Source organism: Apodemus sylvaticus, chromosome 10 (genome assembly GCF_947179515.1).
Source record: "Apodemus sylvaticus chromosome 10, mApoSyl1.1, whole genome shotgun sequence".
Lineage (NCBI taxonomy): Eukaryota > Metazoa > Chordata > Mammalia > Rodentia > Muridae > Apodemus > Apodemus sylvaticus.
Window position 1 is genome coordinate 74,665,063 of NC_067481.1, and position 13,400 is coordinate 74,678,462.

Consider the following 13,400-nt stretch of genomic DNA (forward strand, 5'->3'; position numbering starts at 1 on the left):
TCTTAAAAAACATTATTATTATTATTATTCCCTCCCTCCTCCCTTCCTGGTTTTTCAAGCTGGAGTTTCTCTGTGAAACAGTCTCGGCAATCCTAGGACCCACTTTGTGGGCCAGGATGGCCTCAAACTCACAGAGATCCACCTGCTTCTGTCTGCTGAGTGCTGAAATTAAAGGCATGTGGCATCATGCTCGGCTCTAAAAATATTGGCTAATAAAAAACATTATTATTGTGAATGTGCATGCACATGCTCACAATGTGGTAGTCAGAGGAAAACTTGAAGGAGAGGAAAACTTGAAGGAGTCAGTTCTCTCCTACAACCATGTGGGTTCCAGAGATCAAATTCAAGCCACCAGGCTTGGTGGTAAGTGCTTTTTATAAATTCGGCTTTCTTACTAGCCCAGAACAGTACTTCGTAACTTCTAGGGTGCATAAAGGTTCCTTTAGATTTCATTGAAAATGTACAACCTAATCTGCAAACATCTGGAAGCAGCTGCTGGGATGCAGTGGGACAGCTGGGAAGGTGTCGTAGCCACAGGGTGGACAATGGGATCTGGCTGGCCACCAGAGTAAGAGGTCATGTGATCTTCAAAAGGGCTGCTTTGGTTCGGGAGTGAGAGGGATGAAGGTAGGTATACTAGCTGAATCTGAACCAGCTGATGGTAGAAACCCTAGTGTAAGCCAGCAGCAGCTGTCTTTGATAAAGATTTGGCTCTGGCCTGTTCCAGTTCTGGGCAGTGATTTTGCTCTCCCTATTACTGGTTACTTGATTTTTTTTCTCTTCTTCTTCTCTTCCTCTTCCTCTCCCTCTCTCTCTATCCCTCCCTCCCTCCCTTTCAAGACAAGGTCTCATGTATTTCAGGTTACTCTCAAGCTTGAGGAAGATCTTTGATTTCTCACCCTCTTGCCCTCACCTCCCATATCTGATTCTCACATGCTACCAAGTTCTCACACACTGAGTCAAAGGGTTTATAACCCATCTGTTCCTTTGACCTTAAATGAGCTATAAGTGGATTTTTCTTATGTTGCATGCTTAAATAATTGTTCTCTGGTAGATTTTGATCTAGAAGAAAAAGTGTCCCATCTCATGTTCCCTTTTGTGTTTAAGAAAAGACAATTATGACTAAATGGCCATGTGTAGACAAATAAAAACTCCTCTCTTAGCTAACTCAGAACCTGTAAGCAATACTTCTCTTGAACCTGTGCCCTAGACAGCTACTCCAACTCTGCTTCCCATGACTCAGAGCCAAGCTTTTCAGCTCTCTACTAGTCTAACTTCTGTGTACCTCACCAGACACCTCTGTCTCTAACACCCACAGCTTTTCCAGGCCCTGGGGAGAGGCTGTGACTGGGACATACTGTATAAATTTAAAAGAAAAAGAAAATAAAAACAATGCTCCCTAGCCCAAAACCAGGCCCTTGTTTTGTGTCCCCAGTGGTCTGGGACACTCCTGCACCCCCCTCCCATTCCCCACTGAGCAGAGGCCTGGGCTGACAGCTTCTTCACCTCCTGTCTGCATGCCCGTCTCATCTCTGTCTCATCTTCTTCACCTACTGTCCGCACGCCCCTGTCTTCACCTACTGTCCGTATGCCCCTGTCTTCACCTACTGTCTGCATCCCCCTGTCTTCACCTACTGTCTGCATGCCCCTGTCTCATCTCTGCAGCTTACTGCTCACCACACCACACCTACCATTTCCTTCATCTTTCTGGGCAAAGCTCTGCTACTAAGCTTCTGCAGACTTGGCCCACCACTGTCCTGCCTCTTAGCTGTCTCCCCTAAAGGAACATGGGGTGGAAGACTAGGGAAGGTAGGTTTGATCACCTTACAAGGCTGTTTGAAGCACAAGAAAAGCTGTCCCTGAAATACTCTGACAAGTTCTAAGGGTAGAGAGATGAAAGCTTTAGTAAACCTGCAAAGTGACCTCCATGATCACACAGCATCCCAGTAAATGGCAAAGAACACTCTTATAATGAGCCTTAGGCACCAGCACATCCATCCTGGTGCCCTCGCACTAGCCAGAGGGTACACCACAGAGGCCAGAACTTGAAAGGAAGCCTTCCTGATTGTCTTGAAAAACTCTTGTAATAAAAATACACACAGCAGCAGAGAGGGCGAAGTGGTGGACCGAGATGTGTAGAGAACAGTGGACTGAGGATCAGAGAAATGCTGTGTGATACAAAAATGGGGAACGCACAGAATGTAGAAGGAACAAAGCCTACGACATTGAAAAGCAGGGCCTCTTCCCCTACTCGTACCCAGGGACCAGAATAGAGAGGTCAAAAAGCAGCAGAGCTGAGGGAGGCACGTACACTGGAGGTGAGTTGTTTCACAGCTCTGCAGCCTCTGAGTGCCCTGTTAAGAACCTGGCAAACATAAAAGGATCTAGGATTATTAAAGGTCAGAGACAAGAAGTCCTTCCGCAGCCAGGATTGGCTGATGCTGTTTAAGCCAACCTCCCTCTGTGGCGGGGGTGGCTGCTGCATCTCCCTAGCCAGCATCCTGCCTGTTTTAGCTCCAGCAGACATCTTCAGTTGCAACACTCTCCTTGGTATTTTTACCTCCTCAAATTTTGTGGCTAACCTTTAAATAAGGTGACTTTTTCAGTTTTGAAGCTATGATGGCTACCATCCAAAAGATGATCAACTGTAATCAACTGACACAAGCAGGAGGTCCCCAAAGCAATGCTGACTGCCATCTGTCCACAATGAATTAGTACAGCAGAGGAGAAAAAGAAAAGGTCATGTGATAAAGCAGTTCACAAGAGGTTTGGTATCTGTGGAGAAAGGTTTGGTTCAGAATAGGCCAAACCTTTGTTAAAAATGAAGGCGAGGCGGGCGTGGTGTGGCACGCCTGTAATCCCAGCATTTGGGAGGCTGAGGATTTGGAGATTTCTGAGTTCGAGGCCAGCCTGGTTTACAGAGTGAGTTCCAGGACATCCAGGGCTATACAGAGAAACCCTGTCTCGAAAAACCAAATAAATAAATAAATAAATAAATAAATAAATAAATAAATAAATAAATAAATAAATAAATAAATAAATAAATAAATGAATGAAGGCGAGATAGACATAGGCATCTGGCTGTCTTCCTCCAACTGAGGAGACAGTGAACACAGATTCTACCAAAAGCTGGCTGCAAGGCAGCGTGGGCAAGGGAGGGTCTAAAAACAAACTAGAGTCTCAAAGGCTTGAGTACGATTAAATGCTGATGAGCAGAGACAGCACAAAGCTGAGGGAACAGTCAGTCAATAGGTCAAGGTTCACCAGGAAGGGAAAGAGCTGGCAGACAAAGACCCAGGTAGAAATAGCAGCACTGGACCAGACCAGAGCTGCGTCTTCCATCCTAGGAGGTGCCAAGGGGGGACACAGGCAGACATGCCGGGGGTGGGGCTGGGGTGGGGGCGGCGGAGAGCTGGTGATAGAAAGTTCAGGAATCCCATAGACTTTTCTCTCTATGAAGCTCACTTGGCCAAGAATGAGAAGGATGGTCTTAGGGAGGTGTTTAAGGAGACACTGCTGTGATAAACAGAAAGGCCAATCAAGAGAGGAGAATGGCTCTGGTTAGCACTTGGCACCCAGTCAGGGATGGACCTGTTGTCTGTTCAAAGACCAGGTGGGAGACAGTGAGAGGCAAAAGTGCTTAGCCACCGAGAGATCCATGGAGGCTCAGGGTCAAAGGACATAAAGACAAAGCATGGGAGGGTATTCGAGGTGGAAAGACACTGAGCAGGAACACCATGTGAAATCACCACAGGCACCAGTCATTGACTGGAAACAAGAAGTGTGGGGAAGATTTGGGGTAAGAAGAACTTCCTGGGTGCACATATTCTAGATTAGTGATTCGCTTCGGGGACATTCTGGGTTGTCAAAATGTGTGGTTTAGGTGTTTTCAGGTAGTAGATAGGTTACAGACAAAGCTAAATGTCCTGTGATGTACAGAACAGCTCCCCCTACCTTCTCCTTCAAACAAAGACTTATCTGATCTAAATATCTGCAGTGCCAAGGCTGAGCAACCCATACAGGTCAAAGGTTGTCACAAAAGGTTGCTCAATGGAAAAGTTAATTTTTACTGCACCTGGGGAGTGCTGTTGTTACGGTGAGGTGTCAACATGGTCTGACCAGGCAGAACACTAACATTTAGAGAAAGGTGCAACTTGCTGAGATGTAAGGGAACAGCTGGCTGTGAAGTAACATGGAGAACGGACACAGGCAAAGGTTGCACACCTAGCGTAAAGGATGGACAGTGAGGGGTGGTGCTGCGAGTGGATTGTAAGGAACTCCCTAAAGTTTGCGGAAACTGCACTCTTTAATAAAGCTCACAAACACGAAGGCTCAGCAGCTGCCTAAGTTTCGTTTCAGTAACAGGTAAGGGCCCACAGGACTGAAGGCCTCAGCGGGGAGTGTGGCCCTGTGGTACCAGGATCACTCAGGGACTTACTAAAATAAAGATGTATGGTGGGGCTCCACTTTGGATCTTTATAAAAATCTCGCACTGATCTGATAGGGAGTCTGGTTGAAAAAGTTCTGGGTTTAAACTATAGACAGAGAAGGAGGAGGAGGGTGGGGTGGGAGAACCAGCACACTCAGAATGAGCCTGGAGAAGCCGAGGCTTCAGGGACGCAGGAATGAGAGCAAGCAGCCCAGAGCCGTCTATTTTAGGACAGACTCCCTTGAGGAGACACTTCCATTTTAGTAATAACCATGAACGACTCTTTTTCTTTCCTACTTCAGGTACCAGCTAGGTCCAGGGCTTCCTGGGCATAGGAAGACAAGCAATGTTTTATCTCTCAGCTTCCTGATCAAAAGCAGACAACTGCCGACTGATTAATAATGCAACCAAAGATCCTTTTCCTGACTTGCTTTGTAAATGCAAGCAAACATTTCTTCAGCCTTACACACTTAGATTTTAAATAACTGAATGAAGAAAAATGGTCAGTGCATAATTTTCCACAGGGTTGCTTACATTGAGCTTGGTAAGATTTTCCTTTATATAACCTAGAATTAAAATGCTTACTCCAGAATCTTGGGCTTCTATTTCTGTATACAAGAGTCTTCTAGTGATCCAGGATTTTAAAAAAAAGTAATCTATTTTGTATGTATTTCCTAAGGCACAAAATGTTATTTTCTGAGTAAGTAAAAGAGGACTGTTAGCTTCATGGAGACACAACTGTCAACAAATATTTTATCCAGTCACAAGAATACAGGGCAGAACCACGTGAGTATCTATTCGTGAGATAAGAGAAGAAGGTAAACCTTTGGGTTAGGCTTCTTAGTAGATGGTTTTACACTCAGAACAGTGCATCTTGGCATCCCACATTCCCTAGCCTTGTACAGAACCATAGTAGGAATCATGCGTATGACGGAAATGTGCAAAGGCCAGTCTGACAATGAGTCTGCAACCTTAGCTACATGGGAAGCTGAAGCAAGAGTCTGGTAAGCTCAAGCAGTCTGGGCTAGAGTGAGTTTGTGGTCAGCCTGAGCAACGTAATGAGTTCTTGTCTTCAAGTGAAAAGAATGCTGGGGAACGAGAGAGGAAGAGAGAGAAGAGGAGGAGGAGGGAGAGGAGGGAGCTAGCTGGCTAGATATTATGTAAGGAATGATGATATTAAAGAGAGTCCCTTTTACTGGCTCTGCCATCTTTGAACTTAAAAACCTGAAATCTTCTGCTGGCTTCACGATCCTTCTCCAGGCAATTCTGCTATGGTTTCGGTATTGTCTGAGTGTCGCTCCCAGAGTGCACAGTGGTGAAACTTTGGTCATCAGGGTGGTACTGTGGTAGGTACTGTGGTAGGTAGAACTTCTGGGGAATGGGAGCCAGGGAGGTCCTAAGGACACTGTAGTGTGAGGTATTTCCTATGGGACTCTTCTGGTGGTTCTCATGAGGTTGTTACAAAAGCAGCATGTATGCTGTTACCTATCATCCTCAGCAAAGATAAAACCAACAGGATTGTTGTACTGAGAACTTCCAAGACTACAAAACAAACCTTTTCTTCAGTAGCCATGTCAGATACTTTGCCACAGTATAAAAAACTAGCCAGTATAAGTAGAGAAAACAACCACTCTGGATTATTGTAGGAATCAGAAAAGAGTAAATGCAATCTGCACAGAGTGGCGTGCTGGCTCAGAGCAGCTACAAAGCAAATGAGGTCCTTCCACTCGGCAGAACTCAGGTCCCCAGCGTTGTGGAACCCAGAGCAAGTGGAGGATGACTCATGAAAGAGCTTTGTAATGAACTCTGCCTTGAGATGGGAAGAAACAACAAAAAAATGGTGTTTGTTTTTGTTTTGTGTCTTTTTTGGCTGTATTAGGGATTAAACCCCTAATACATGCTAGGCAATTGCTCTACCCGAGCTAGCCTAGCCCAGTTACTGAATACAGACTCTTAGGTTATGATGTACCTGGATATTGTCATGTTTTCTTATACAAACAATTCTTTCACATGCAAACAATTCTTGAGAGGAACTCTGGTCAGAGTTGACCAAGATCTCCCATTATCAGTCCTTAGCCCGGTCAGGCAGGTTTTCAGGAGCAAGTAGAAACCCACTCTGGAAGGAGACATTACCACCATTCCTTTCACACAAAGAAGGCTGACGTACTTGCAGGGGAGAACCCGAACAACATCATTCTGCTTATAGCTTTCTATGCAGACTGCACAGTGATCGAAGTCTGGATCTGTTTCCTGAAACAAAAGCACAAGAGCTGAGGAACATGTACATACAAGAGCTACAGACAACCCAGCTAGGAGCACTCCTACCATGAGCAGGTGGCTATAAAAGGAAAGGAACTGAAAATAACAAGTTTTCATTTGCTTAAGTATGTTGACCCAAATTACATGAGTCAATCATATAATTCTATTTATGATATGTCTTACAATAAGCCAGAGCTCTAATGTATCCCCAGTTCATAATGGATCATCTTGGATTATCATGTGTGTACCCCATTTCCTCTATATTCCTTCTCTCAATAGGTTTCACTGTTGCAATCTAAAAAAAAAAAAAATTGAGGTCCTCATCAATATGCTCATGTAGCTGATCAACTCCTAAAGCTGTTACAAGTGATGTGGAGTGCTCAGTAGACTCTTATGTTACAGTCCTAACTCAGGTAGAAGAATTTCACTCTGGCTGGGCAGTGGTGGTGCACACCTTTAATCCTAGCACTTGGGAGGCAGAGACAGGCCTAGGCCAGCCTGGTTTACAGGGTGAGTTTGCACTCTGGTCACAGACGTGGGGCAGTTAGTAGTTTAACTCAATATTGGGTATTTATCAAGAATCAGGAAAGGTCAGCCAATTGTTTGGTCACCGGGTTAATTAACTTCCTTCATTCTCTGGCCTGAGCAGGGTTCCACTAGAGTTGTCTTAAAACAAAGTATGCCAATAACCTAAGCCATGGCCATATGGTTGGCAGGTTAGCCTTTGGCAGATGCAGGGGTACAAAAAAATGTATTAGCTTTAATAATCACAGGAAAGATTATTTGATACTGGGGATGGGTACAGAATGGTAGGCTGTACCAAATCCAGAAAATTTCTAATAGCAGCTGGCCAAGCTACAAAAGCATTTTTACCAGGGACTGGTCTAGGGTTAAATTCAGCTGTCTTGATGCAGCCTCTATTTTCTGCAAGTGCCTTTTCCTTCCCTAGTGTGCAGTGACACCCAGTGAGCTTCTCTGGAGCTCTGGAGCTGTTTGAAGACAACAGGCTCCAGTATTCAAAGGCATGGGAATAAAAATAGTAAAAGAAAGAATGTGTCAAAACAAAGAAAATAGAGAATCATACAAAATCCTCCTACCAGAGCTCTCTGCTAAAATATCAGCACTGGGCGTGGGATGGCACAGTCTTGGTTTTTTGCCTTTGGAGCTTTCTTTCTTTTATTTTTTAACTCTTGACAAGTTTGAACATACTGAATGTAGAAACTAACAGTGAGATGCTCTGGCATTCGAGTTCTGACAGTGATGTTGATGAGAGGCTTCAGCTGTTACTTGTTACCATCTCTTAGACGTGGTCCCCTTAAGCTTTAGGTCCAACATGGACAAGATGTTCTTTCTAATCCTTGTTAACTGAGATACCCTAGAAACGAAGGTCTTAAAGTCTTCACTTAGCTGGAAAGAAACAAAACCCAAAATAGATGTGGCGGTCTTAAGAAATAGAAGAAAATGTACCTCTGTTGGCTATTTTATGTGCAATTTGTCTCATTAGGATTCCTGGAAGATGTGTGCTAAGCTTTAATAGTAGAAAACTACAGAGGAGCAGCCGCTGACCACAAGAAGTCACTGACTCCAACAGTGAGAGCTCCTGAAGCCGGGGAAGCTGGGAGTCCAGCTGAAGGCGGTCCAGACGGGCAAAGCCTGAGCAAGATTTCTAAGAGAAAAGTAATTTCTTTACTGTACCTTATCGCCCTTTTTCACCGTTCTAGTTGTCAATTTACTGATGGCTTTCTTGGCTGCGTCTCCAAGACGACGCTAAGAAAATGAAAAATAAAAAGACATTAAATGGAAGATCTCTGAATAATAGCCCTCATTTTAGTATGTAATGTTGAAGTAAGCACATGATCTTTATTTTCATGATCTTTATTATTTTAAATAATTACATGTATGATGTCTATTATTCTAGACCACTTCTGCCATATTATGTAAGTGGCTTCTGAAAAAGCAGTAAAAATTCAGAGAACTGGCAGCTATACCACCAATTCTGCATTCTACTTGAATAAAAAGGGCATTTGGTGAGACGAATCTGTGTAGCCACTTCTGTTTCTATCTACTGTGTGAGGCCATGTTATCAGGGTCCTCTAGGGCTCCCATTCTTGCCCGGAGGCTTTCCCAGAGTGCTCTAACGGCAAAAGAAACCTCCAAATCCCCACTAAGTTACCACTACTGCACTGAACAGACGCAGCGTCAAGTCTACTTCTGGCTCAGCTCACGATATGCTCTGTGATCTTAGCCAAGGGTGAATGCTTGTCTTGGTTTACCTCAGATAATTTCTAAAATTGTACATATCCAACATTGACAGACATAAATAGCAATGCTGGCCATCAACAACCCAAAGACAATGAATCTGTAGCCTTAAAGGAGCCACCTGCAACCGAAGACTCCACCTCCTGTGGTGGTGGGAGATGGGTCAGGATCAGGAAATCATGCCTGGGAAGGCTTTGCGGTAGGGATGATGGCTTGGAAAACCAGGCCAGGAGAAGTTAGTAAGGACCTAGGACAGGATGGGATTCTGGACAGAAGAATCAGGATGCTTTGGGAGTCTGAGTTCACACGGGATGACAGATGCAAACTGAGACCGTCTCAGACAGCCATTCTAAATACAACTATATTTTAAACTGATCAGAGGAAGACCAAAAAACCCCTGAAGTAATGGGGAGGTGAAAGGAAACGAAGGGAGACCTCACATTGTTCTGTAAGGATTTAAAAATAAAACAAAAACAGAAGAGCATCAGAATAAAATTCAAAATACAAGATAAAATAATTTATTGAACATCTTTGTATCTATCAGAATGGTTTAACTCTCAATATTTTGCTTGTAATTTCATCTAACAATCCTCCTGTATTTTAAGGATTTCAAAGTGTATTATATCAACTTGTCATTTCATCCGGTCTTCATTTTTGCATCTCTGACAGGGGCTTTTATTTGATGGTACTGTCCTACTTACTAAATTAACAACCCTTCATCAATACTGTTTCTTACTGAAAGGATATTCTTCAAATTTCTACAGAATATCTTCTTTTAAAAATGTTTTTAAGATTTACTTTTATATATATGTGTGTGTGTGTGTGTGTGTGTATGTGTGTCTGTGTGAATGTATGCTGGGTGTATATGCTTTCAGAGGCAAGAATGGAGTTCAATAGAGTTGCAGGAGGTGTGAGCCTCCTCGAAGAGGTGTTCAGAACCAAACTTTGGTCCTCTGGAAGAGCAGCAAGCACTCTTAACTTTCCAACCATCTCTTGAGCCTCCAGAATGTCTTTTGATAGCTGGCTTATATGAATCAGGATATAATAGTCTAAATAGTATTTAGCTGCTTTGTTTTTCAAGTTTCCTTTGGCCTAAGTCTCATCTATCATACTTGAAAAGTAAAAGCAGCCTTTTAGAGCTATAATGAGCTTAGACTGTATACATATAAGGGGTACAAGTGATATTCATTTAAAAACACGTTGAAAACCCATGGACAGAACTTAATTTTCATGTGCTGCTTTAGAGACATCACTCTAATTTTCATGGACTGTTTTTCATTTCCTTTCTTGATTTCCCAAGACCATGGGCAAATTTTCACATATTTGAGGGCTCCTGAGATTTTCCTGCTATTGGTTTATTTAATTTCAAGCCGTCAGTGAACACATTATATTTTGTGTACTTTTGGCTCTTTTGTTCTATGGCCTAAATAGAATGTTTATTCTACTTTTGTTGGATGGAGTTCTCTATGAATGTCAACCAGGCTGAATTCGCTGGCATGTAGTAACTGGCATGTGACTGGCTGCTCTCTGACTGTCTGTCCTTCAGAGCTGAGAAGCCTATGGGGTCCTTCCTCAGTGCAGGCCAGCACTTCTTACCTCCCATTTGTAAAGCTTGGTTATGAAGCAGTTAAGATTGTTACATCTTCTTGTTTAAGTGACTGCTTTATTAAGAATAACTTTGATCTCCAGTGTGATGGCTATTTCTGGTTGTCAACTTGACTATATCTGGAATGAACTACAATCTAGAAACAGAAGGCACGCCTGTGATCCAGATCTTGAGGTTGGAAGACACAGGCTTCTGACCTGGATCTTGACATGGAGATCTTGAGGCATAGTGGCCATGAAATGAACCGCTTACGCTTAACGTCCAGAGTCCAGGCAAGGTAGTACACGCTTTAATACCAAGAGTCTGAAGCAAGCAGATCTCTGAGTTCAAGGTCAACCTGGGACAAACCAAGTCCCAGGAAGGAAGGCATGGTACAGGAAGAGCTGAGAGTTCTACATCTTCATCTGAAGGCCTCTAGAAGCCTGGCTTCCAGGCAGTTAGGACTAGGGTCTTAAAGTCTACACCCACAGTGACACACTTCCTCCAACAAGGCCACACCTATTCTAACAAGGCTATATACTTCCAAATAGTGTCACTAACTAGGCCAAGCATATACAGACCATCACACCCAGTAACAGCCCTGCTTTGAAATTTACACTGGCATTAATGTAACCACTTAAGATTTATTTTAATTTGTATTCTAAGGTATGGCTTGTTCAGGTCTTTTTGACATATTTGCATATTCTTACTTATTTATACAAGCCATGCTTCTGATATACCTCCTTAGCCCATGAATTTTTATATTTAAATTTTTTAGTAGGCAGCACATAGATGGGTCTTACTTTTTTTTTTTTTTTTTTTTTTTTTGGTTTTTGGTTTTTTCGAGACAGGGTTTCTCTGAATAGCTCCGGCTGTCCTGGAACTCACCCTGTAGACCAGGCTGTCCTGGAACTCAGAAATCCGCCTGCCTCTGCCTCCCAAGTGCTGGGATTAAAGGAATGCGCCACTTCCGCCCGGCTGCTTTTTTTTTTTTTTAAATTCATTATCTCAATCTCTGCTTTATTTTTTTTTCAAAGATTTATTTATTGTTATATGTAAGTACACTATAGCTGTCTTAAGACACCCCAGAAGAGGGCGTCAGATCTCCTTATGGATGGTTGTGAGCCATGTGGTATGCTTGCTGTGCATGCATGAGGCCCTGGGTGTCCAGCACACAACACACCTAATGTGCTGGTCATTTTTATTCCTTGTGTGCCCTAAAATCCTCATCTAGGATCTAGACAGATGCTTTAAGATGACACACAGATTGGCTAGCACATACAAGGCCTGGATATTACTCTCAGGACTATAAGACAAAAGCCAGAAAAAGAGAAGCCACCTAGACACTTTTAGTACTAGCTCAAGGGTCTATAAAAAGTGGCCCTGTTTCAGAGCAGAGGCTCATCTTACACGTCTCCTGAAAAGCACAGTTCCCAAGGATTTCTGATTTGTCTGACTGGAACACACACCATTATTTCTCAGTTTCCTTAATTTTTATTTTTCTCTTATTCCAAAAATTTCACAGGTTTCTCTCTCTCTGTGTGTGTGGACGTCTTCTTTCATTCTTTGTTTTGGGAACAGGGTCTTACAGAACTTGGAGCTCACTAACTGCCTAAATTGGCCAGCTAGGGGATCTACCTGTTTTTCTTCTCAGTGCTGAGGTTACAGGCATTTTATCTAGTTGCTCTGGATCCTGAGTCAGTCCTCATGCATGCACAGCATGCATTTTTCCACTGAGCCATTTCCTGAGCCCTAAAAATCCTGAATTTCTCCTCCTCATCATCATCCTCATCATCAACATAGCTTTTCTATGTAGCTGTCCTTGAACTCAGAGATCTGCCTATCTCTGCCTCCCATGTATGGGGATTAAAGGTATGTGCCACCACCACCTGGCTTACAATTCTGATTTTTAATTTCTTTAATTGTGTTTTTATCCTACTACTGCTATCAATTAAGACTACCGATTGAAACTTAGATTTTAAAATACATCCTTAGGCTATACTCCAAAAGAAATGCACTACTAAAAAAAAGTTCATTTGGATCAGCAGAGACAGCCTACCAGTTAAGAATACTTGCTGTTCTTTCAGAAGACCCAAGTTAATTCCTAGCACACACATAGTGGTTTATAGCCATCAGTAACCCTGCTTCCAGGTTATTCATCACCCTTACCCTCCTTAAGACTTCTGAGGGCACCAAACATGCAAATGGTACACACACACACACACACACACACACACACACACAGAGCAATGTATATAAACACTCCCATACATAAAATAAAAATAAATAAAACTTTTTTAAAAGTTCCTTGAAGTAAAATAGTGTCGTCTGGGCATGATAGGACTCCCGTCCATGAATCCCCAGCAGCTACAGTTGTGTGTACAAGATCAAGGCAGCCAATGTTTGAGCGTGGAGCGGAAAGGATTCGTGATCCTTCACTCCTAGCTGAGAACACATTGATAAGCTGATGGCTTCTGGGGAGGGAGAGCCAATTTTCATAGGGAAGTGGGTCCCTGGTAAGTCAACCATGCTCTGCTGGATGGCTCTAACAAGCACAAACTGGATACAGGGTTATTTAAAGAGGATATGAAGTTAGAAGTGGGAGGGTGTATCTAGGAGGAATTATGGGGTCAATATGATCAGAATAAATTGTATAAAATTCCCGGAGAATGAATTATTATATTGATACAGATTCTCTGAATAACCTCTCTGCAATTGTGCCACCACTTCACATAGTTATTTGTTTATATTTATTTCTAATTTTTACTTATTCATTTATGTTTCCCAAGCTGACCTGGTCTCAAACTTCTGAGCTTGAGGCAATCTTCCTGCTCAGCCCCGAGTAGTTGGACTACACACCGCCTTACT

General features: G+C 43.0%; 1 protein-coding gene across 3 annotated transcripts in view; it reads right to left on the bottom strand.

Moving 5' to 3' along the window:
* The window catches only part of Rnf130 (ring finger protein 130), a 101,563-nt gene that overhangs the window by 32,827 nt on the left and 55,336 nt on the right, over positions 1–13,400 (bottom strand). For all 3 annotated transcript variants that reach the window (XM_052194693.1, XM_052194694.1, XM_052194692.1), the window contains exons 4-5: positions 8,384–8,455; positions 6,597–6,679 (exon numbers count right to left, since the gene is read on the bottom strand). In XM_052194693.1, coding sequence (XP_052050653.1) covers positions 6,597–6,679; positions 8,384–8,455 — 155 coding nt within the window. The remainder of the gene's footprint in view (positions 1–6,596; positions 6,680–8,383; positions 8,456–13,400) is intronic.